The 24,947-nt window shown below is 39.7% G+C and overlaps 1 protein-coding gene across 1 annotated transcript in view; it reads right to left on the bottom strand.

Annotated features, from left to right (window-relative positions):
* The window catches only part of CCDC192 (coiled-coil domain containing 192), a 194,251-nt gene extending 176,518 nt beyond the window's left edge, over positions 1-17,733 (bottom strand). The window contains exons 1-2 of the mRNA XM_068534392.1: positions 17,649-17,733; positions 13,883-13,990 (exon numbers count right to left, since the gene is read on the bottom strand). Coding sequence (XP_068390493.1) covers positions 13,883-13,990; positions 17,649-17,669 — 129 coding nt within the window. The 5' untranslated portion in view covers positions 17,670-17,733. The remainder of the gene's footprint in view (positions 1-13,882; positions 13,991-17,648) is intronic.
* Between the last annotated feature and the right edge of the window lie 7,214 nt (positions 17,734-24,947).

The raw sequence follows: 24,947 nt of genomic DNA, 5'->3' as shown, positions 1-24,947 counted from the left end.
GGTTTATGCACATCTTAAAATAGACCTCCAAAGGCCTATAATTTAGAAGCATGATTACCGCCTGTTTTAGTTTGCTAGGGCTGCTGTTAAAGAGTACCACAAACTGAGTGGCTTAAAAATAAATTTATTGTCTCACTGTTCTGGAGGCTAGAAGTTCAAGGTCGAGTGTCGGTAGGGTTGGTTCCTTCTGAGGGCTGTGACGAGGAATCTATTCTATGCCTCTTCTCTGGCTTTGGGCAATTTGCTGGCAATCTTTGGCATTCCTTGGCTTCTAGAAGCATGACCTTTGTCTCTGCCTTCATCCTCACATGACTTTCTCCCTGTATGTCTGTGTCCAAATTTCCACTTTTATATGGATGCAGCCATATTGGATTAGGAGCCCATCTTATTCCAACGTGTCCTCATTTTAACTAATTACATCTGCAAAAAATAAAGTCGTGTTCTGAGGTCCTAGGAGTGAGAACTTCAACATTTGAATTTGGAAAGGACCAAATTTAACCACAACGGCCCCAAAGTGGGGTGGGAGGAAGCAGGGAACTCTGAGTAATGAAGAAACATTTAAGCTCTGACTGAAAATAGAAATATTCACCAAAAAGTCAATCGATAGTTGAAATATAAAGTTAGGGATCCAGACATAGAGATTTCTAAGATGGCTTTAATCTTCAAATAAGTCCTCTGGGCCATATGAATAGATAAATATACCAGAGAGAAATGGGACACAGGAAAAGGTGAGGCAATTAATCGCTGACTTGCATGTAAAGATAGTGTTTGGTTATAAAAGTCAGAAAGCAATAGTATCAGGTTCTAAGAAATTAAAGCCAACAACTGCAGAGGCCTAGGACCCATTCCTCAGGTACAGCTGGTCCCTTTAAATTCTGGTCCATTTTTGCTACCGAATCCAAGCTCGCTCTGCTCGCCGCACGACAGGCCAGTAAATCAGAGTTGAGGTGTTGAGGCAAGGAATACGACTTTTTTCGGAAAGCTGGCAGACCGAGAAGACAGCAGACTAAAGTCTCAGAATAACCATCTTATTGGAGTTTGGGTGCCAGTTTCTTTTATAGCACAGAGAGGGGGAGGAGATGAGGAGGTAAAGTAAAAAGGCCATAAGTTTTGCAAATATCCCCTGGAATGGCCGGCCTCCGGGAGGGGATGTGTTACTTTCTTTTCTTGTATCCATCTGCAGGTGGACAGGGTCCAGATGTTTCCCTGAACAAAGGCACTTTGGTTTAACATTCAGGCAGAGGGGCAGGGTTCCCCGAGGCAGGCCATTATGTAGAGACAGTATACTTTTAGTGAACAAAAGCAACGGTAAGTAAAGGTTAAAGTAAAATAAACACATCCAACATGTAGTCAGATTTGGCTCTTCCCTGTTACATTCTCAGAGCACTTTTGTGGAACAGGGCAAAGGCTTTCCCTGCTGGTAGGACTCACAGAACCGACTCTCCACTCTCTGGCTTGTGGTATATGCATTCTGCTATCCTTGAGTTTCTTTCACGGGTCTTTCTTTCTCCTCAAATCTCCTTAGTGTCCCGCTTAATAGAGGACAGCTGGATTCTCATACCTGATCTGTGTTGTCTTTCATGTAGCATCTAGAAAACTTCTCTGTCTACATGTGAAAGAATGATAGTAGAAAAGGTCAATAAACTATTAGTATTATTACGTAAATAGTTTTGACTTGGATATCCCCTAAAGGGTATCAGGGACAGCCTGTCACTATACATCCATTCAATAACTGCAAGAGACTCATATTTATACAACTCTAAATTTAAGCACTAAACTGTTCCTGAAGCTAATAAATGAGATCTTCATACAAAACACATGGTCATCTAAAATTTTCTTCTTGAAGCCCCAGGCACTCAAAAACAGGAAGAAGAAAAACTATTTCTAAGAAATAGGTTAAGGGTCTGATGTATCAAAAGACTGAAATATTCAGAAGACTTAAATGAAGAAATCCAAATTACAAAGCGTCGAGAAGAGTCCAGGGCATACATGGGGTACATTGAGCCTACATGGAGCCTTTCATAGGAAATGTCACCTTTTTTTTTTTTTGTATTTTTACTAATTTTTGGCCATGGTATTCTATTTATTTATTTATTTATTTAACTGTGGCTGTGTTGGGTCTTCGTTTCTGTGTGAGGGCTTTCTCTAGTTGTGGCAAGCGGGGGCCACTCTTCATCGCGGTGCGCGGGCCTCTCACTGTCGTGGCCTCTCTTGTTGCGGAGCACAGGCTCCAGACGCGCAGGCTCAGTAGCTGTGGCTCACGGGCCTAGTTGCTCTGCGGCACGTGGGGTCTTCCCAGACCAGGGCTCGAACCCGTGTCCCCTGCATTAGCAGGCAGATTCTCAACCACTGCGCCACCAGGGAAGCCCCAGGAAATGTCACCTTTAACATCTAATGATTCAAACATAAGATAACTGGGATGACCACAGATCATCCAGTCACCTGAAACTTGGGATCAGTCTTTTTTTTTAAATTAAAGTATATATATATATATATTTATCCCTCCCCCCCTTTCCCCTTTGTTAACCATAAGTTTGTCTGCAATGTCTCTGAGTCTATTTCTGTTTCGTAAATAAGTTAATTTGCATCATTTTTTTAAGATTCCACGTATAAGTGATATCATATGATATTTGTCTTTCTCTATCTGACTTACTTCACTTACTTTGATAATGTCTAGGTGCATCTGTGTTGCTGCAAATGGCATTATTTCATTCAATTTTATGGCTGGGTAATATTCATATATATATAACATCTTATATATCATATGTATCATATATGTGTGTGTGTGTATATATCACATCTTCTTTATTTCTTTACTCATTCATCTGTCGATGGACATTTAAGTTGCTTCCATGTCTTGGCTATTGGAAATAGTGCTGCTATGGACGTGGGGGGGGGGCATGTATCTTTTTGAACTAGAGTTTTCGTCTTTTCTGGATATATGCCCTGGAGTGAAATTGCTGGATCATATGGCAACTCTATCCTTAGTTTTTTAAGGAACCTCCATTCTATTCTCCATAATGGTTGCACCGATTTACATTCCCACCAACAGTGTAGGAGGGTTCCCTTTTCTCCACGTTCTTTCCAGCATTTATTATTTGTAGACTTTCTGATGATGGCTGTTCTGATCAGTGTGAGATCAGAATTTGCATCTCTCTAATAATTAGCAGTGTTGAGCATCTCTTAACGTGTCTGTTGCCCATATGTATGACTTCTTTGGAGGAATGTCTGTTTAGGTCTTCTATTCATTTTTTGATTGGGTTGGGTTTTTTTTGATATTGAACTGTATGAGCTGTTTGTATATTTTGGAAATTAATCCGGTCTTATATTTAGGTCTTTAATCCACTTTGAGTTTAATTTTGTATATGGTTTTAGAGAATGTTTTAATTTTGTCCTTTTACACATGTAGCTGTCCAGTTTTCCCAGCACCACTAGTTGAAGAGACTGTCTTTTCTCTGTTGTATATTCTTGTCTCCTTTGTCATAGGTTAACTGACCATAAGTACATGGGTTTATTTCTGGGCTTTCAAACCATACTGTTTTGATTGCTGTAGCTTTCTAGTACAGTCTGAAGTGAGGGAGCATGATTCCTCCAGCTCTGTTCTTCTTTCTCAAGATTGTTTTGCCTATTTGGGACTTTCTGTGTTTCCATACAAATTTAAAATTTTTTGTCCTAGTTCTGTGGAAAATGCCATTGGTAATTTGATAGGGATTGCATTGAATCTGTAGATTGCCTTGGATACTATGATCATTTTAACAATATTGATTCTTCTAATCCATGAACATGGTATATCTTTCCATCTGTTTTTGTTGTCTTGATTTTCTTCATTGTAGTTTTCAGAGTACAGGTCTTTTGCCTCCTTAGGTAGGTGTATTCCTAGATATTTTATTCTTTTTGATGCAATGGTTGGGATCAGTCTTGAATACTACTTTTCCATTTAATTAATTACCAAACCATCTTGTAAATATTTCTTGTCTCTTTCTTCTCTTCACTACTAATAGGCACTTATCATTTCTAAACTGGATTTTTGCAAGCACCGACACGTGATATGCCTGACTCTGGTCTCCTAATAAATCTGTTCTCAGTAGACACAGAGTTTTCTGTCTGAGGGCAAATCTGAATACACTTCAAACCCTTTAATGGCTCCCCATTGCCTATAGGATCAACTCCAGTTGTTATAATGGAAAGAGCATAACTTTGACATCAGAGAGATGACTGGATGAATCCTAACTTGATTTGAGACCTCAGGGAAATCACTGTCTGTACTTCTATTCCATGGAACATATGGTGTAATGGGAGATATAGACCATTCCAGTTAGTGGGGGTGGGGTGGGGAAGGTGGTAAAATGGGAGAAGGATTATGAGAGCACCTAGTAAGGACATCTAACTCAAACTTGAAAGAGGAAGAAAAGCATTTTGGAGTAAGTGCATCTAATTGAAGATCTGAAGGGAGAAGTTTGTTGGGTTTTGTTGGTTAATGGAAAAGGAGATGGTGGAAACAGAGCAGAGCAATTCTCTGCAGAAGTAGAGGGAAAGGGATGCATTAATTAAAATTTGACTGTAAGGAACAAGGCCTTTTGGTTTTTTTATAGATAAGAAAGTAAGAGAGAATACATTCCTTTCAAGAAATTGAAAGTGGTGTCATAGTAATATGCTGGGAGTGGTATAAGATAAAACTGGAGAAATAAGTAGGGGATTAGACCACAGAGGATTATAAAATCCGTTAAGAAGTATATATTTGATCCTGACAGGGGGCTAATTTAGGGGGCTAATTTAGGATTTAAGTGAGGAGAAATAGGAGGTCTGCATTGTAGAATCTTCACTCTGGCTATAGTGTTGATGAGTCATCGAACAAGGACCATAATGAAAGTAAAGTAGGGAGAAGTTTCTGCAGTTGGTGGCCTGGACAAGGGTAATGGTGGTAGAGATAGAGAAAAGAAGATGGACTGAAGAACCGTTTGAGAGAAATCATTCATAGTACTTAGCAATTGGATGTGTGGGGTGAGGAAGAAGAAAGAATCAAAGCAGCACAGATTTTAGATATAAGCCACAGGGGGTGCAGGTGGCACCTCTCCCTGGCCTAGGGGATTTGAGAGCAGGAACAGACTTGGGGCAGGAAACTAATGGACAGGTAGAGTTTGAGTTGCCTCTGAGAACCTTGGTGGGCCTATTCAGTAGGCAGTTGGATATCCAGGTCTGGGGTCAGGAGGAAGATCAGGACTAATGATGAAAACTTGGTTCTTCTCGGTGGATTGTGCTCTAAAGGCAAGTCACTAAGGGAGAATGTGTAGAAAGAGCAGACAAGCAGGCTGCAATCCCACAAAAGAGCTTTCATCATTTGCAAAATGGGAATGCAAATTTCCAGGACCAGTGGGAAAAATACACGAGCTAACATACGTAGGAGTACCTTGCAGAACACTTGGCTCACAGTAAGGGCTCAATAAATATTTTATTGAATGAATAAATGAATAATTCAACAAAAGCGTACACCTAATTTACTAATTTCCTTGTAGAGGTTAAGCAAAGTGAAAGTTAGTTTGCCATCTCTGAGAAAATTTTATGAAGAAAATGCAGGTTATGCCCATGCAAAAAAATACTTGCTCTTATCAGCAGAGCCAAGACTTATAAGGGGCAAGGCATTTGCTTTTTCTTAGACAAGAAAGTCACATTTAAAAGCACTGGGTCCGCTATTTAAAACTGACCTCTGTTTGATCTTGACATTTACAAGCAAAAGGAAGTCTTTAGTTATGTAACAGGCCAGAAGTCCAAGCATCCCGCCTGTAACAACAATGACAACAGAAGCCCATTTGTCATTGTGCTCGACTCTACTCAAAACAACACATCTCTTCACCAGCTTGTATTCCTTCCTTACATCCTCTGAGGTTCCCAGTTGGTGTGCAACAATCCAGTAAGAGGGTTAAAATTGACAACTGCTTAGATAGGAGAGTGTGTGTGTGTGTGTGTGTGTGTGTGTGTGTGTGTGTGTGTGTGTTAAGAGGGAACTCTTCCACAGTAAAATAAACTAGAACCAAATTGTTTAACAAAATTCTCAATTGCTTGGTTTCATGGTGATTAGGAAACGTATTCCAAGTCAAACAAGCTGCTTGTGATTTTGTGGCATTAAAGTAGACTTCCAAACAGATTGGAAAACAAAAACTCATTCACAAAAACTCATGATTTCAGATTGGCATATCAAGCATAATTTCTGAGCGTTTGCAGAAATGAATACTCCTACCAAGGGCACATTACTTTTTTCAAATAAACTTGACATCAAGGGATCCACTGTTGCATTTAAACAATGGAAAAAGAACCAGAACATTTTTGGTGGCAATCTCAATATGTATCAAATCACTTTTAGCTACTCACACACATATTCAGCATCTAAAAAGTTGCTGGAGATCTATATCCTTTCTATTCCTAAACTTAAAGAAAACATAGATTGAACACTAAGACGCAAATAATGGGAGTTTATTTTAGAGCCTTAGGTACAAAATGATGAATAAGTTTTGGTTATTAGAGTCAAACATACTAGTCTTTTGTCTTTCTGGTTTTCTGCTTACTTTTCTCAGTCTTAAAGGTAAAAGATCAGTTAGAAGCTTCGTTCAATTGCCAGAAACTATTGCATATGTCAGAGGGGTTCATGATAGTTCTCACACTGAGAGAAAGTATTGGTAAAGGACCCAGAAGACTGACTCTAAATTCCAGCTCAAAAATTCACCTGAGATTTACAACCAGAAATAACTGCTGAAAGTCATTCCATTATAGAGCATTGGAATTGAGAGTCCATAGAGCCATGCATCTATGAATAATTGATTTTTTTTTTAATTTACTTATTTACTTATATTTTATTTTTGGCTGTGTTGGGTCTTCGTTTCTGTGCGAGGGCTTTCTCCAGTTGCGGAGAGCGGGGGCCACTCTTCATCGCAGTGCGCGGGCCTCTCACTATCGCGGCCTCTCTTGTTGTGGAGCACAGGCTCCAGACGCGCAGGCTCAGTAATTGTGGCTCACGGGCTTAGTCGCTCCACGGCATGTGGGATCTTCCCAGACCAGGTCTCGAACCCGTATCCCCTGCATTGGCAAGCAGATTCTTAACCACTGCGCCACCAGGGAAACCCCTGAATAATTGATTTTTGACAAGGCTTTCAAGACCATTCAATGGGGAAAAATCCTCTCTTCAACAAATGGTGCTAGGAAAACTGGATATTTACATGCAAAAGAACCTTGATGTTACCAGACAAAGCACTACATGCAACAGTATGGTGAAGGGGTTGGATGAGCAAAGCAGGTATTTGCTAACCTAATATCCATCCTCCCCTTCTTAGTAAAAAAAAAAAAAAAAAAAAAAAAAAAAAACCCTTATACTCTTGGGGTGACAATGTGCCCAGTTAAAAATCCATATTTCCTAGCCCCCATGATATTAACCATGGTCAGGCATATGTAAGAATTCATTAGGTGAGTTTTGGAGAAAAGCTCTTCAAAGAGGCTGCTCAGTTGGCAGTTGTCCGTCCCTATTTTGCACTTGCCTTTTTCATCTTCATGCTACTTGACTTCATGAATGGCCGCAGCTGCAGGTGCCTCTTGGACCCTGAGGATGGAAGCTATGTTTGTGAATGCGTGGAGACCAAGCCCAGGCCTCTGAGAGCTGCGGAGCTCCTGAGCCTATTCTGGGCTCCCTGTGTCCAGACTTACTCGATTACTTGTTTAGGCCACTCTTATTTGGGTTGTTTGTTTTATGTACCCAAGATTAATCCTCACTGATTCACTTAGTTACTGTGGAGCTGGGGGGTGCAAAGCAAGAGTGATGGTTCCTCTTCACCATTTGGTTTGGGTTAGGGCTGGAAATTCACTTCAGTGTAGAGTGGGAACTTGTTAGAAATGCACATTCTTGACCTCCACCCCAGATGGACTGAATCATACACTCTGGGGGTGGGACCCAGCAATCTATCTAACAAGCCTCTAGGTTCCAGTTTGGGAACCAGGGTGAGTTCTTTTTGTTCAGTGCTGCTTGAGTAGGAAACTTCTTTAAATGGCTTTGACCTATGACCACACGTTCTTAGGAACAGGGTCTTTGAATTTTAAGAATACTTATGTTCTAATATCAGCCTCACTGTTTATTAACTGTATGACCTTGGGAAAATGGCTTAACGTTTTTGACTCTCATTTTCCTCATGGGGATTATAATAATAGTGCCCCTAATAGGGTTCTTGTGTGGATCAAATGAAATGTCTGTCAATCGAAGCACAGTACCTGGAACACTATAGGTGCTTAATGAATGTCAGTTTCTCTACTCTGCCTGCCATTGGCAATACACTGCAGGGGTCTGGTACCAGGCCTGAATCCCTGTGGGATGTGAACTTAGCCACCACTACACCCCACTACACCCCCTTTCATACTTTGTCTCCATTACTGCTTCTGCTATTCTTTAAGATGGAAGAGAACCTTAGACAGGGAGATCCCAGGGGAAAAAAAGAAAGGGAAAGGAATCGTCTTTGAATATAACATAATTGGTCCAGTTCAGTAAAGAGTGAGGATACAGGAAGCTGCTGTTACTAGTTTTATTTGGGGCTTTTGGAAATATCTCTCTCATCAGGTAAGGGGGAAACTATGCCTAACTGGTATATGAGCTATGACTAAGAAGTAAGAAAAAGACTCCCATGTGCTTTTTTCAAAAGTTGAGAAATAAAGCTAGCATGTTCTTCTCCATTGAAATTTCTCTGCACTTTGTCACCAATAAATCTCTCTTTATGAAAACAAAAAGGGCAAAATTATTTTTATGCTCCAAAGACCATCAGGGGCCCCTTGCTGTGTCTTGTCTATGTCTTATTCCTACCTGGGAAAAACAGTTGGTAGAAAAAAAGATCAAGTTCCCCACCAAGCTTCCCACCTCCTAGCTCTTGCTTCAAATAATGACATCTCTTTCGCAGCTACCGTATATGCCACACTTAATATATAACTAATGTTTTGCTAGGTATGGTATCCGAAAGACGCCTGAAGCTAATTCTGACTACATAATTGTTACTGGATTCACCTCCTTGGTGAGAAAATGACCACAGATTCCCCTCACTCCCCAGTTCCCCCCCCACCAAACTCTGAAAAGACCAGATACCAGAGCTGAATGGGCAATTCAGCTCCCAATCTTGGCAAAATCAGAGAATGGGCAGAAACAGATAGAAGACTTAAGAGATGAAGCGGAAAGAAGGTTAAAGTACTAAAGTCCCTTTACCAAATGAGGAGCTGAGAAAGAAGAGAAGAGAAAGCTGGGTGGTAAAAAAGCCAGCTAGGACAGGGGAACTGGGGTGGGAAGGGGACCTTTCCTGGTTGAAAGACTCTGAGATTGTGAGCACTGGAGAAGAGCCACTGTGTTGCGATCTGGGTGTCTTTCAAACACTTTGAGAGACATCAGTAGAAAAGGAAACTTACACACACACACACACACACACACACACACACACACACACACACACACACACACACACACACACACACACAAGCCCATGACATATGACTCAGAAAATACAGTTCTGTTATGACCACTAGCAGCGGTAGAGATAAATTAACATTCATCGAGAACCTACTAAGAACCAGGTACACTCCTCTCGTTCAATCCTCACTACAGCCCTACGAAACCAATGTGTTCACCCTCTTCTGCATAAGACCTCTGTGACTCAGAGAGACTAAGGGAACTGCCCCAGGTCATAAAGCTAGCAAGTCCTGGAGCAGAAACAAAGCCGGAGCTCTCCTGGGTCTGCTGCTGGGAGCCGGGAACCAGAGGCTGGTGATGACTGAGACACACTGGGCCGACACTGCTCCCAGAGGAAACGTCTCAGGAACTGGCCTCCCGCGTCCCTCTGCGCTGGTGGCTCTCTGGATCTGTGCTCCACTCTGACACTGTGGCTTCTCCTGACACTCTCTTAGCACAAAAACTGTGCAATCTCTTTGCTCACGTACGGTCATCAACTGCAACCCCCGGAGCCCCTTTCTTTGTCCCTCCCGTGTGCACTGGGGATAGAAGCCAGCACACAGGCAAAAACTGCCTTGTTATGAGTTTCCCCTGAAACCTTTTCACTCTTCTTTTTTCTACTCTTGACTCTTTTCCTTCTTTCCTGTGCCTCCTTGTCTAGTCCTTTCTCTACTACCTAATTTCCAGGCATTTCCCCCCACGGGTCTTAACCTGCAGGAAATATAATCAAGTATTTTCTTTAGCAAAACTTGGCAGTGTTTTGAATTATCTACAATTATTACCCAGGAAAAGAGATGGATTCTTATGTCCCTTTCTCACTCTGGCCAGCTGACTTGCTGCAAACTTGCTTCTTAGAGCTGTGAACAGCCCAGAGTAAAAGTATTAACTGCAAATTATCCTAATGTCTTATTTCTTTTATTTTGACACTAGTGGCATGACTGCAGAGAAATAAAGAATAGTTGTTAGCTAAGGGAATCCAACAAAGAAGTCTGACCTCACAGAGGAAGCACCACACTCTCCTTATTTCCTCACTAAGTTCCGTCTTTTGCATAGTAAGCCAACAGAGACCTTGCTGGAAGGGACCCTAGAAAGGTTCAATTTAAGTAACCTGAGGCCCAGGACCAACAGGCGTTTAGTGTAGATGAACCCCGAGGCATCTATCTGGGTTAGTTCTATGTGCATCACTAAGAGGCAGAGCCAGGAGGTAAGAATTTAGCTAATGTCAAAATTCAGAAGTTTCGCAAAGGCAGGACCCACTGGTTGACAATACCATGAGCTTCCACTCCTTAGTTCCAGCACAAATCTTTGTCCTCGACATTTCCTCTCCTCTTCCCACTCTTTTCTAGCCCACCAGGCCAGCCCATCTGACAAAATGATTTGGATTACCAGTGAAAGCCAGCTAGCATTCCCACTGTCTTTGTGACAAATCCTAAATTAATGGTATTTAAAAGAAGCCTTAAGTCAGCCATAAAAAGAAATGAAATTGAGTTATTTGTAGTGAGGTGGATGGACCTAGAGTCTGTCATACAGAGTGAAGTAAGTCAGAAAGAGAAAAACAAATACCGTATGCTAACACATATATATGGAATCTAAAAAAAAAAAAAAATGGTCATGAAGAACCTAGCGGCAGCACAGGAATAAAGACACAGACCTACTGGAGAATGGACTTGAGGACACAGGGAGGGGGAAGGGTAAGCTGGGACGAAGTGAGAGAGTGTCATGGACATATATACACTACCAAATGTAAAATAGATAGCTAGTGGGAAGCAGCCGCATAGCACAGGGAGATCAGCTTGGTGCTTTGTGACCACCTAGAGGGGTGGGATAGGGAGGGTGGGAGGGAGGGAGACTCAAGAGGGAAGAGATATGGGGATATATGTATATGTATAGCCGATTCACTTTGTTATAAAGCAGAAATTAACACACCATTGTAAAGCAATTATACTCCAATAAAGAAGTTAAAAAAAAAAAGCGCCTTAACATGTATACATGTAAACAGGAAAAAATACTCCTTCACACACACACACACACACACACACACACACACACACACACACATCATTGTCTGGACCACTAAAGACAGTTTCTCTTTTTGCAACCACAAAGTGGCCTAGCCTGGTAAGGAAGACAGTGGCACCCAGTGGACAAATGTTTGATTGTTTGAGACACGTGTCCCATTCAGAAGTATTCTCCTTTCTTAGCTTTAAGAAAGGCTATTTGCTCCCCTTACCTTTCCCTATCCTTCCGCCATCACATTTTTAAAACATCTACTGAATTTAAAAATAGGGGGGAGGGGAGTGTCGTTACAGTTTTTATCTCTTCAAGAATAAGACTAAACTGAAACACTGGAGAAAACAAAAATTTCAGGATTAAATTCTCTGAGAACAGTGTCTATATTTGATTAACTTATTTCAACAGTAACAGTGGAGACAGCCAAATCTAATAAAATATTCAGCTTAATTAAAAAGGTAACATTGAAAATGCCTGTAATGTGCTTTTATTCGCACATAATATTCTCCTTTTCCTCACACCATTGCCAACTTCCAATTAAATTGCCTTGGTTATATGCAAATTTGGCCACTCAGGGGCAATACTTCAGGAAAATAACATACACAGATCCTGCAACTTAATACTGTGCTGCAGTCTATCTGGGAACCATACAAACACCTACTATTTTCACTCTCCAGCCCCTACAGTGATTCTTTTTGTTGTGAGCTACTTGGGTAGAAAAGCTTTGCTTATCTATCTTTCTTCCCTCAAACAGCTAACTAACATCTTACTCATGGTAGTTACAAAGAAGTTGAGTGGAATCCAGTTTCCATTTTATGTAATTAATCTGCTAAACACTGAAAAGAAGTATCTAATTGTTTGATGTTACATAAAGGGATCATCCAGTTAAGAATCTTAAATATTAGGGGCTATTTGCGTTGGATAAAAACATTTTATAAAGAGCAAAAGGGATGAGAACTTTTATGGGTGAACTGAATTTTACTGATTTAAATCATTAAAAGACGTTCAATTACAAAGTAAGCATACATCTTCTTAGTGTAACCTAATACCAGTAAGGGTGCCCTCTTTTAGTTAGCCATTCAAAATTTCTTCCAAGTTTGTGTGCTCTGAAATCCTTAGTTTTTATGCTTTGAAATGGTACCTCATGTTTATCATTATAGTCTTTGTAATTCAAATTTTGCCACAGTTTGAAGCTTGCTTTTTCTGTTGTTTTAAAGAAAAGACGAGTTGGCAAGCCAGCGTTATGGCACATGGGTGAGATGGAATCTTTCCCCAGTGGGTCTGGGCCTAGGGCACCACGCTTTTGTTAATTGACGGAAGGCCCCCGTGACCCCTTGCGTCTATCACATTTAGGTAGTTAGCAATAAACACATCCCAAAGTAAGAGATGTACTTTTTTGGTAAGCTGAAAAAAAAAAATGGAGGCCATTTGTGCATGTATCCCTACAAGACATGTTAAATGTACTTCTTTTTCTCATAACACAAGCACATTTTCCCCCCCGTCTCTGCAAAAATTCTTATAAAATTCTGATGCACTCAACTTTTGCTATTACAGAGCTTTCTTATTAAAAACTCAAAATTGTTTTTCAAAAGTTTCTAAAAATTTATTTGCAAAATGTCTCAATCCATGACAAATCAATCAATGTTTATAGCATCTCAGGGTCTGTGTCCTTTTCCTCCACCGACTGCCAACAGTGAGCACTGGTGCCCTGTGCTGTGGGAGGACCCACACTCCTGGCAGCTTTGCTCTCTGCCAAGCCCCCCTGCCCAGGGGCAAGGGCAACGGTAACAGTAGGATTTGTACCACGTACACTATACTGTTTGCAAAGTGTAATTGTGTTGGGAAATGGTCTGAGCTTTACTGATAGCCATACTCCGTGTCTCTGCAATCTGAGACCTGGTGTGTAGGCAGATGACCTATAAGGCAACCCGACGGCCCGTAGAGGCTACGCTCCACCTATGACTTGCTTTGCTTCTGTGAGTGTCACAGCCCAAGAGGGATGCCAGGATTTGAAAAACTCTCTTTCTTCACATAATTGGAGAAAGTTGCTCCTGTGTGGTTCCTATAGGTTTTATCTTACTTTGGGGCTTATCTGTTTATAATGCAAATATGTTTCACTTATTCAGAAATCTACTTGCTTAAAGATGGCTTTCCTAACTCATGGGCTGTGGCGAATGAAAATCAAACTATAAATCTAAGAGGAGTTTTAAAGGCTGAAAAGGTCCATACAGATTAAAGTAATTATTGTTATAACTAAAATGAATGAAATGGGGTGTGTGTGTGGGTGTGTGTGTGTGTGTGTGTGTGTGTGTGTGTGTCATTAGGTACAGAGGCTAAAACACGTATTTAGATTTTCCTTGCTCTACTGCACACTGAAGAACATATATTTCCAGTCCCAGTGACAGGTATTACCTGTTCGGATAAGACTTTAGCCTTTTCTTCTGCTTCCTTCAGGCAAATCTCCAAAGCCTCGAGCTGTGCCAAAGTAAACGCCATCTGTCTGGTTTCCAGGGACTCTTTCTTTAAAACAATAATCAAGTATTACTTTTTGACATGGGTAGTTTCCTGAGCGCATCTCAAACAACTCTGGGGACTAAGGACAGGCTTAATAAACTCACACAAATCATCTCCTTTTCTTCTTCAACATAGCAATAAAACAATGAAATGTTACAAAAACAATAGTGTTATTTAACAGTTTAGAGTCTAAAGGCAGAGTAAAAAAAATGCATATTAACGAGCAATGAACAGCTTTAGAAAGGTAGAATAAAATATCCATGTTGAAATTTGGTTAGTCTGCAACTTTTATTCCTGATACAAACAGAACTTTTCTTCAAGAGGTTAGAACCAAAATTTCACATTCCCAATAAGAGATGTCATCTAGAATGCCTACATTTTTAACATTCACCTATCTTGGGGGTCATAGTCATTTGAATTCAGAGAAGCTCTTGTTTCCTTTGATTGTCACCTTCTTATCACAAGTTTAATTAAAGCACAGATACTACATGGTTTAGAATCAGATCATTCTTCCCCAGAACGTGGCTAATACGACTCAAATCAGCAGATGTGTAGACTTTCCCTCTCAAAATTAAATTGCTCTTTCTCATGTACAAGCAGAAAAATGTGCAAAGTTGGTATGAGAATATCAGTTACCAGCACTACTGAGACTAGAGCACTTCCTGACTACTCTTTGGCCATTGAGACAATTAATTAATAAATACACAGCAATAAGAAAACTTCAAAAGAAAACCTCATATGTGCTAGGATTATGATGTTCCTATAGCTTCCTTGGATGTGTCCTGTCTTCTTGTGAAAGTTCAGGCTGCTGCAGCTGCTTCCAATTAACCCCACAGGAAAAAAAGAACTGTGTTCCTACATATAAAAAAAAAAAAAAAAAAAAAAAAAACCTGCTGCTTTATTTCCCCTTTGGTTTAGGAGCCCACCAATTTTATACATATGTGCATTTCCTGACGATACAATAGAGCCATCTGGTGGTAAATGGAACCAGCCATAAAAACAAAGCATTTATTCAGTTCCTATAATTGTTCATGCCATCCTTTGAACCTTAGGACCCTGGCATGGACCTCTGATATAAATAAATGTTGCTCTGCTCAAAAACAGCATGGCTCCTAAGTCACACATGGCTGCATAATCTCCCCGAGGTCAGCCTTTGGGGGGTGAACATCTTGGGTTAGAACAGTGATATTGGGGTTGAACAAATGACCCTCAGCCTCCCATATATGATTCCAGTAATTTCAAGAGTCAGTCCAAAATATCTCAAAACAAAAGCCTCAAAACAAAATTCTTGTGTATTTATACTTACAGGTAGTTTATGATACAAAACGTTTTATGCATAAAGGAGAAATTGTCAAAAGTCCAAACTTTTCCAAAAAGATTAAGGATCCCTGATCTAGATTGCTATTTCCAGGGGGAATCTTCTTGTCCAGTGTTTGACCTCGAGGAAGTTTTTAAAAGTAGACCCAACAAGATCATCTAATCTATTTCTCTAGGTCTTTTTCTCCAAACATCCCTAATTTTCCCTGCCAAGAAGGACAACCATTTCCAGTAAGACAAAAGCATTGCAAGTCAAAGCCAAATGAAACAGGCTTGACTGGAGACTGTTATTAAATACCATAGGACTTTTTGTACAGGTAGATTTAAGAAATCATCATGTGTTATAGAACAAGGAGAGTCCTGAGCAAACTGTGAGGAGTGCAAAGCCTGTCTCCACCTTTACCCCAGCTGTCACTCCCCACTCCCTGACTTGCCTTTCTGTTCCCCTCTCCTTTAAGGGAAAGAGCCATGAATGTATCTACATTGGAGTAAAAATGGCCTAAACAAAGTCAAGCACTTTTTAATAGGAGACAACCTCCATTAACCAAAGGGCTACAGATTAAATCAAGAATAATCTCGCAAATAAGTAAATACCTGGTGTTGGAAGTTTTGGAGGTAGGTGTGTGTTTTCAGGGACTCTAAACAGTTAGGTGTGGTCAGTCCTTGCCCCAGTTTTGCAGGATGCAGTGGTACGAGAGCAGAAAGTTAGGATTTACACCATGAAGTTCATTTTCCCTCAGGCACATGTGGACACACAGTACATAAAGTGATTTATGTTTCTTATGAACATGAAACTGTCTTGGTGGTTAAAGTAATGGATGAGTGAATTATACTAATCAAAACTGAAAACATATGATATATATAGGTGTTTGGGGATTGAACCTGTGTCTGTGGATTTCCAAAGGGTAAATTCCAGCACTTCAGTGGGTATTCCAGTTTTTAACTTCTACTCTTTGTCCTAAAATTTTCTACCTAAATATCCATCAGTAATCTAAGTGCATGTATCTAAGATAACCAAGATGATCAAAGTAAAAGAGTATTACAGAATATTAATAATTCTATAAACTTTTGGTTACAGTAAAGACACTAGATTACTATGCATGTGTGTTAAAGTTGACAGTCTACTAATTGACAAACCTTATGGAAAGTTGTAAGTGTAGGTTTTCTTTTAGCTGCAATGTTTCCTCATTTGAGAATCTGGAGGAAAATCTACTCTTTGTTCTAATTTAATTTTTCTTATTTCTCTAACCCATCTCAGTACCTTTTCATTGTCCCCTTCCTTACTTTTAAGTCATTATTTCTTTGTCTTACAATGACCTTGCTCTTCCTCAGCCAGACAAATCCCTTCCGCCCTTCAGGACTGGTTCAAGGTCTCTGATTCATCCAAATCATCCACCCCCCTCTGAATCCACGTGCAGCACTTAGAAAGGCGCCTGAATGCACAGGCTAGACAGGGCACTGCACTGAGCGTTTAGTAGGAGCTCAATGAAGAGTTGTTGATTGATTGAAGGCTCAGCAGTCAGAGAAGGGGACTGCACCAGATAGAGCGGTCCTTCACGCTGAGAGGCTGTAACAGTGACTCCTTTGAGCAATACTTCCCCGGCATCTGGCTTAGAACACTGACAAGGATCAGAGCCCCAGAGAAAGTCTGCTTGCCAAGGCCAGGGGCCAGACAGCGAAGCAGAGGGCAAGGAGGTGGCCGTGGGGTTGGGTGATGACGGCAGGGCTGATGTGAGGATTAAATGACGTAAGTCAGGTAAATGCTTGGACAGATGAGGTGCTCAATTAATCTTATTTTGAATAATTCTATTCTCCTAATTCCTTTAAGGAGAATCATTTGACATTAAAACTTTCTAACATATTTTTAAACCCTAGTAAAAGAAAGTTCCCATATTGGCCCTTTTGTAACGGCAAACGATCAAACCACAGCAGTGGGAAGTTCAGTCAAGTATGCAATTAGAACAAAGTTAATATGTTAAATATGTGGGTGCATTTCTTTAAAAGCAAGATTGCTAAATAATGATGTGGTTATGGCAAATTCCGCCTTTACACAAGAGCAATTGGACGTGAGTCAGTGTAAGACAATTAAATGTTTCTAGCAATCTGGAGCATCTATCGTGCAGGGTTCCAGCAGCAGCCCCTGCCCAGTAGTGCAGTAACTTCCTGCCAGTTAAAACACGCTTTCAACACATTTTGCAACAAACTTCCTGCTTGATGTCTCCTCTATTTATTACCGTGGTCCATTGCTCTTTCCCAGTGCTTGACAAGCGCCGAAGGCCCTAAACTTCCCTACCCCTCTACGACCTGCTCATATTGCCCACGCTAGCCCCCCACCTCAGCCCCTTACCTCCGGGCAGATTTTTTCCATTCCTCCCTCAGTCTCTGGTGATCAGAATTCATTTTACAGTGGAAAGTTCGTCACTCTCATGTCCTTCTGTGCTTAGCATTTGCAATAGTTTCTTAGGTTAAATTGCCAATTTCTATTTAGGCAACAATTTAACAACTCAGTTCTCCTGATTCCAGTCCATTCAAGTGAAAACAGTATTCCTCTGTGTTTGGGGTTGTGTCATTAATCACTAAATAAGATATTTAAATGCAAAACTTGAACAAACTACAACTATTGTCAAAGCCCGGTGGAAAGGGTTTCTAAGTAGAAAGTGCCCATCAATATGATCCTGAAAGGGATGGTCATGGGAGGATGACGGATGAGCCGTGACTAAGGGGAACTCTGCTTGGAATCTGGAAGGACACATTCCTTACCTGACCTGAGTCTCACTGACTGTGTGTCTGGGCTATGTGACTTTGGGGCTTCACTTCTTGGGGCCTCAGTTTTTTCATCTTTAAATGAAGAATACACTGGTCAGGTTCCAGAAAGAAACAGATGGTCATTCCAAAGGAGTGATTGAGGGCAGTCTGATGAAGGGAAGAGCATGGGTACCATTATGGAAGTCAGCAAAGGATGGTGAGACACACCCTGCGTGCAAAGATACTTTTTGCCTTACCTTGACCTGAAGAGGTAGGGGGAGAGGTAATGGGAGAGCATTATCACAGGATCTAGAAAGAGAGCTTGGGAGAGGGCCATCCTATAAACCGAGACCTTGGGCAGAGAAATACAGCCGCTGCCAACCTGTGCCCAGGCAGTAGTGGTTGATGAACCAGTGGAATAAATAGCCTGACCCTCCTCTCCTTTCACCTGCTGTACTTCTGTCTATATCTTCCTTGGGCTGAACCCAACGAGAAATCGGAGGGCAAGAGAGCTTCAATAAGAAGTACAGAGAGACCAGCTTCTTGGAAAAGAGCAGAGTGAGGGAAGGGTGGAGGGTGGATAATGGAGGGGGCAACAAAGATATCTCAGGCCAAACGGATTTAATGCTATTAGTGGTTCCCAAATGCCAGCCCATAGATCAGTGTTGGTTTGTGATAACATTTTCACCAGTCAGCAAGAAAATGATAAAAGCTAACTTTTGAAAAAGGACATTGTGAATTTTTCATGAAGCCGAATTTATTCCATTTAGATGACTGTCCTTTATTCTGAGATTATGATCATTCTATATATTTTGGTGTTAAGAGGATGTTTCTTTAACAAATGATGGTGATAGTACATGGGAATTACTGTGTTTTACTGTTTTTTCTTGAAAAAAATTGAAAAATTGGCAGTCTTACAAAAACTAAGCCTAATTATTTTTTGATGGAAATTTTTACTAGTTTATGAAATCTAAAAGTGTAGAGACCCTCTATCTAAGTGATCTCTGTTAAATTATACATTAACTGTTTTGTCAGGTGGCTATTCCAGAGCTATATTCCCTGAATTCCACTGGACTAAGTCCAAGATGGACCTGAATTCAGTATCAAGTTGCTTTAGCACAGTTCCAAGATACAGTTATTCTAGGAAAAAACCCACACTTGTAAAGGTCAGCCTTTTACCCTGTGAAAGACTTAACTCCTTTTCCATTTCTATAGCATCACTGATAGAACAAACGAAAAAGGTATTTGAAAGGAATTGTTAACTCAGATTTTAATTTATAAAACGATTGTTGGCGTGGAAGTTAAAGAAAGAGAAATGGCCCTGTGACATATGATAGCTTCATAAATAACTTTAAATAATGGCTTACCTGAAACTCTTAACAGGCCAAGTCATTTTAGTTCAATTCAAAGCAATTCAGTTCATTTAAGTTCAAAAAATATTAAGGGCTCACTATTTGCCAGGTACTGTGCTAAGCAATGGAGAAATAAATAGTAACCAGACATACAGGATTAATACCCTCACCAGAGTCTCAGTTTAGAATTTCTCTCCAATACAAAAATCCTAGGATTTAGTTCTATGTAAAAATCAAAGGAATGTCAAGAGTTTGGTGGTTAATTTAATATTTTTATTTTTATTCTCACTCATAAAATATTGCTCTGTGCTTTGGGGCCTTGTTCTTTTCTCTTTGAGGAGGATTCTGGTAGATGTTAGAAGGAGGTAAGAGACAGTCTTAACCTGTTTTCAAATATTCCAGATCTATCTCAAACAATATTGGTTTATAAGTCCTTACAGACTGTGAACCAATAGTATTAGAGGAGAAAAGGACCTAGTAAATAGTTTGTATCTTCCATCATTTCAGTTAAAGTTAACAGTAAAACAGGGACTGGGTTAGAGGACACCTGAATTTGGGTTCATGTTATATTACAGAATTTGCTCTGTGACTTAAAATAGCCCTCCAGCATTTTGATTTTATGGGTGGATTTCTTAAAACTTTGGGCATCGCAAACCTCTTGGACTACCTGATGATATATGTCAATTCTCTTACTAGGAAAAAAAATGCTTATGTACATGCTTGTGTACACATACACACACACAATAAGCACACATGCACACTATTTTGCCTATACTTTCAGGGTGCTTAAGTGTTTTTCTCAGTGCTATTCATGTAGCCCAAATTATGAATTCCTTGTTTAGAGGGAATAGTGTATTCCAGCACCTTTAGTTTTTATTCTAAAATAAAAGACCAAATATTAATGAATGAGAGTATTAATATGTTCTTGGTGCCTCTACTGTAAATCATGCAGATGAACAAACGAGTAATCTTCTTTTCCTAGAGACATGCTCCAAACTCAAAAGAAACAAAATGGCTCTTCCTTCTGGACAGTAGAGCAAGTAGCATACCTTCCCAGGGAAGCCTGGTTCTAGTAACTGAACTACACAGCAACTAGTGCTAACCCATCCTGCTGACGGTGAAGTAAAGATTTTAATAATGAGAATATATTTCTTTCATAATAAAAAGAGAGAAAGGACATATAGCAAGGTAATTTGCTATTAAAAAATAATTTTTATTATTTTTTATGTATAAATCATGATTTACTTCTTGTACCTGAGTTCATTATAAACATCCAAATAAAGATTTTATTAGCAAGGAAGAGATGACAAGAGAGGTTGGGTAGGCAGCTAACAGGGTCTGCCACAAACAGCATAAATAACTGATAACCTTTTTCAATTTATTTGCCATTGATGTGAAGCTCTTTACACTGGGGGTAAGTAAGCTTTTCACAGAGCTTTCATGTGATTTATCCTGTACTTATAATGTTTTTCTTTCCCGTTTTTTATTGTCAGAGGAAAAAAGCATTTTTTTGACATCAGAGATGACACTAGCAATTAAGCATTAGTAATGACTTCATTTCTTCAGATGATCTCCTTGAAACTCTAGGGCTAAAGTCAGCAGCTTTGTGTACATTGTCTTATTTTGTCTTTTTTTCTGTACAAGCAGTATGGGCCCATGAATATTGTGTTTTCTGCTCGCTGAATATCTGTGGATTGATCTTCCCCAATAAATCAGTTTAGACTGGGTTTGTTCTGAAATCACTGGGATCAGGGAGAGTAACTTTGAATTAGACAGTGTTGGATGTTTCTAAAACAAAAACAAGTAGCACTTGGTATTTTCTGTGGTTCTTGGTTAATCATCAAGTTGTATGCCACATATCTTGAGAACTGTGACTGGCCTTTGATTATTCCTCATTGATTAGCACTTACATTAGAATTATTGAATGCATTTCAGATGTTTGCAGGTATTAAAATGTTATCTATTATGTGATTTTATGAACAATTTGTCGTAGGTTTTATCCGTGCTATAGGCATCTATCAAAACATTGGTAGTATGTTTTCAGAGACGTTAAAACAGAATTTTCCCCTCTGTGAATACCCTGACCCATTGTTCTAATTGCTTCAATGTTTGTAACATTTGCCGCTTTCTTTTTTCTTATTAATTAATTAATTAATTTTTAAATTGGAGTATAGTTGATTTACAATGTTGTGTTAGTTTCAGGTATACAGAAAAGTGAATCAGTTATACATATACATATATCCACTCTTTTTTAGGTTCTTTTCCCATATAGGTCATACAGAGTATTGAGAAGAGTTCCCTGTGCTACACAGGAGGTTCTTATTAGTTATATATTCTATATACAGTACTAAGCATATGTCAATCCCAATCTCCCAATTTATCCCTCCCCTCCTCCTTCCCCCATACACCAGTAACCATAAGTTTGTTTTCTACATCTTTGACTCTATTTCTACTTTGTAAATAAGTCCATTTGTACCATTTTTAGATTCCACATATAAGCGATATCATATGATATTTGTCTTTCTCTGTCTGATTTACTTCACTCAGTATGACGATCTCTAGGTCCATCCATGTTGCTGCAAATGACATTATTTTGTTCTTTTTTATGGTTGAATAATATTCCATTGTATATATGTACCACATCTTCTTTATCCATTCCTCTGCCAATGGACATTTAGGTTGCTTCCATGTCCTGGCTATTGTAAATGGTGCTGCAATGAATATTTGGGTGCATGTATCTTTTCGAATTATGGTCTTCTGTGGATATGTGCCCAGGAGTGGGATTGCAGGATCATATAGTAGCTCTATTTTTCATTTTTTTAAGGAACCTCCATACAGTTCTCCATAATGGTTGTACCAATTTACATTCCCACCAATGGTGTAGGAGGGTTCCCTTTTCTCCACACCCTCTCCAGCATTTATTGTTTGTAGATTTTTTGATAATGGTCATTCTGACTAGTGTGAGGTTATACCTCATAATAGTTTTGATTTGCATTTCTCTAATAATTAATGATATTGAGCATCTTTTCATGTGCTTTTTGGCCATCTGTATGTCTTCTTTGGAGAGATGTCTATTTTGATCTTCTGCCCGTTTTTTGATTGGGTTGTTTGTTTCTTTGATATTGAGCTGTATGAGCTCTTTGTGTATTTTGGAGATTAATCCCTTGTCAGCCGCTTCTTTTGCAAATGTTTTCTCCCGTTCTGTGGGTTGTCATTTCGTTTTGTTTATGGTTTCCTTTGCTGTGCAAAAGCTTTTAAGTTTAATTAGGTCCCAGAAAAATGATTTTTATTTTTTACAAAAATAAAGGAGATGATGAAATGGGGACTTATTATTTTATAGATAGGTGTTGAGTTTCAGCTTTGCAAAATGAAAACCTTCTGGAGATAAGTTGCACAAAAATGTGAACATGCCTTACACTACTGAACTACAAATTAAAAATGGTTAAAATGGTCAATTTTATGTTACACATATTTTACCACAATTAAAAATTTTTAAATAACTTATAAAACAAATGTATAGAGCAGATAAATTATGGAGTGAAGGAATTAGTCAATACTAAAATTAATTCAACTACTCTAACTATGCGTCACAGGACTGCTGTGAGAAAGAATTAAAAGAAAAAGATTGCACATAATAAAAACTATGAAATTTAAGAAAAGGAAAAAACATAGTAAGGTAATCTTACTGAAGGGAAAGATTTTGATTCCTTTAATTAAAAAAAAAATTCAAAAAATACTAGTTGTTTTAAATTAAATTTTGATTTAGTGGGACATATAATACTGCAAGTACTTGCCCTGTTTATAAAGTTAATGCTTTGTATAACTGAGTTTTTTGTGACAGGATTACTTATTTTCTCCACATCATTTATAAGTTTAGATTTTGAGTACTTTGACATGTTGACCAACAGTGTTTTCATTCTCCCATTGTATCCCAGTATTTTAGTTAATGCACACGCCTGTAGGAAGAAGGATTTTCAGGTCAGCTGATGAGTGAGGTGATGGAATTTTATTGCCCAAATTGAAGTTTTTCTTTTTTCTTTTTTAAACGCATTGTTTACTTTGTTTATTTATTTATTTATTTATTTTTGGCTGTGTTGGGTCTTCGTTTCTGTGCCAGGGCTTTCTCTAGTTGTGGCAAGCGGGGCCACTCTTCATTGCGGTGCGCGGGCCTCTCACAATCGTGGCCTCTCTTGTTGCGGAGCACAGGCTCCAGACGCGCAGGCTCAGTAATTGTGGCTCACGGGCCCAGCTGCTCTGCGGCATGTGGGATCTTCCCAGACCAGGGCTCGAACCCGTGTCCCCTGCATTGGCAGGCAGATTCTCAACCACTGCGCCACCAGGGAAGCCCTGAAGTTTTTCAAATTTAGTCTTGTGAATAAATTTTTGCTATTCTGTGTGTAATCAACAACAAATGATTTATGATTGACATTGCTCTAAGTGAAGGTAAGTTTTTGTCTGCCAGTGAATTTTAGGCTCCAAATAAGTAAACTTCTAAAAAAAATCCAAAAATTTAACTGTAATGATAAAAACTTAAAGACTCTAATGATGCTGTTCCCAAAACCTAGCAGGGAAGTCCTTAGTTGAACTTGATGTTCCATGAGAAACATTTTCCATGATCAATCTCCCCTTCCCCCAACCCAGCCTGACATTTGCTCAGACTGCCCTCTTTACCAAGATCTGAAAGAGAAATGTGTTATGCATCTTTCTGGATCAGATAAAAGTTCAGCCACAATTTCCATAGTACATTCCAATGTGATAAGGTAAGCGCAGGACAGATGAGAGAGCTCTTTTTTGCTGTAAATTTCCACTTCTTTTAAGGTCTCCCAGTCAAAATATTACTAAGAGGCATGGCCAGAGTATCAGAGAAGATGGCAGAGCTTACTCAGTGGGACTCAGTTTTCTCGCCTGTGAAATGAGAAGATCGTTACTTCTAATTCATCTTGCACTCTGCGGTGGCCATTTGTCATGCTATGTCTTTCCCTGTTTGCAGTATTTCCCATCTCATGAATCCCATCTCCCGAAGTATAAACCAGGAACTCCTTTTCCAGCCTCCTTTGCACCACGTCGTAGGCATGTGACTTAGCCTCCCCCAGTCAGACACACCAGCCTAAGAATTCGGTGTAAATGAGAGTGATATGAAAAAGTGCCAAATAGAATGGAATCTGGCCAGGTCGACAGGGTCGTTCTGTTTTCAGAGGCTGCAGTGACAGAAGACTTAGAAGTAACCTCTCATACTCAGGGGTAGTAGTAGGGCTGTGATGCCTTCGCCCTGTGGTGGCAGTAATAGGTCCTCCACTAGGGAAGGGAAGCTGAGTATGGTCTCCAAGACTGATTCTCTGACTCTCCTAGGGATCCTCTGAAATCCATTTTCTCCTTAATACTAACTGGAATGGGCTCTTTTGGTTTCAAATGCAAATCTGACTGATTATTACTTGTTGTTCACGTGACTTTAAGCAAATAGTTTAATTATCCTGAGCCTCCACTTCCTCCCCTCTACAAATGGAAGAAATGCTAACTCATTGAGGGCTGCTGTGGTGATTAAATGTGGT

This window comes from Eschrichtius robustus, chromosome 2, assembly GCF_028021215.1.
Source record: "Eschrichtius robustus isolate mEscRob2 chromosome 2, mEscRob2.pri, whole genome shotgun sequence".
Lineage (NCBI taxonomy): Eukaryota > Metazoa > Chordata > Mammalia > Artiodactyla > Eschrichtiidae > Eschrichtius > Eschrichtius robustus.
Note: the sequence above shows the minus strand (reverse complement) of the source record. Positions and strands in the feature narration are given on the sequence as shown.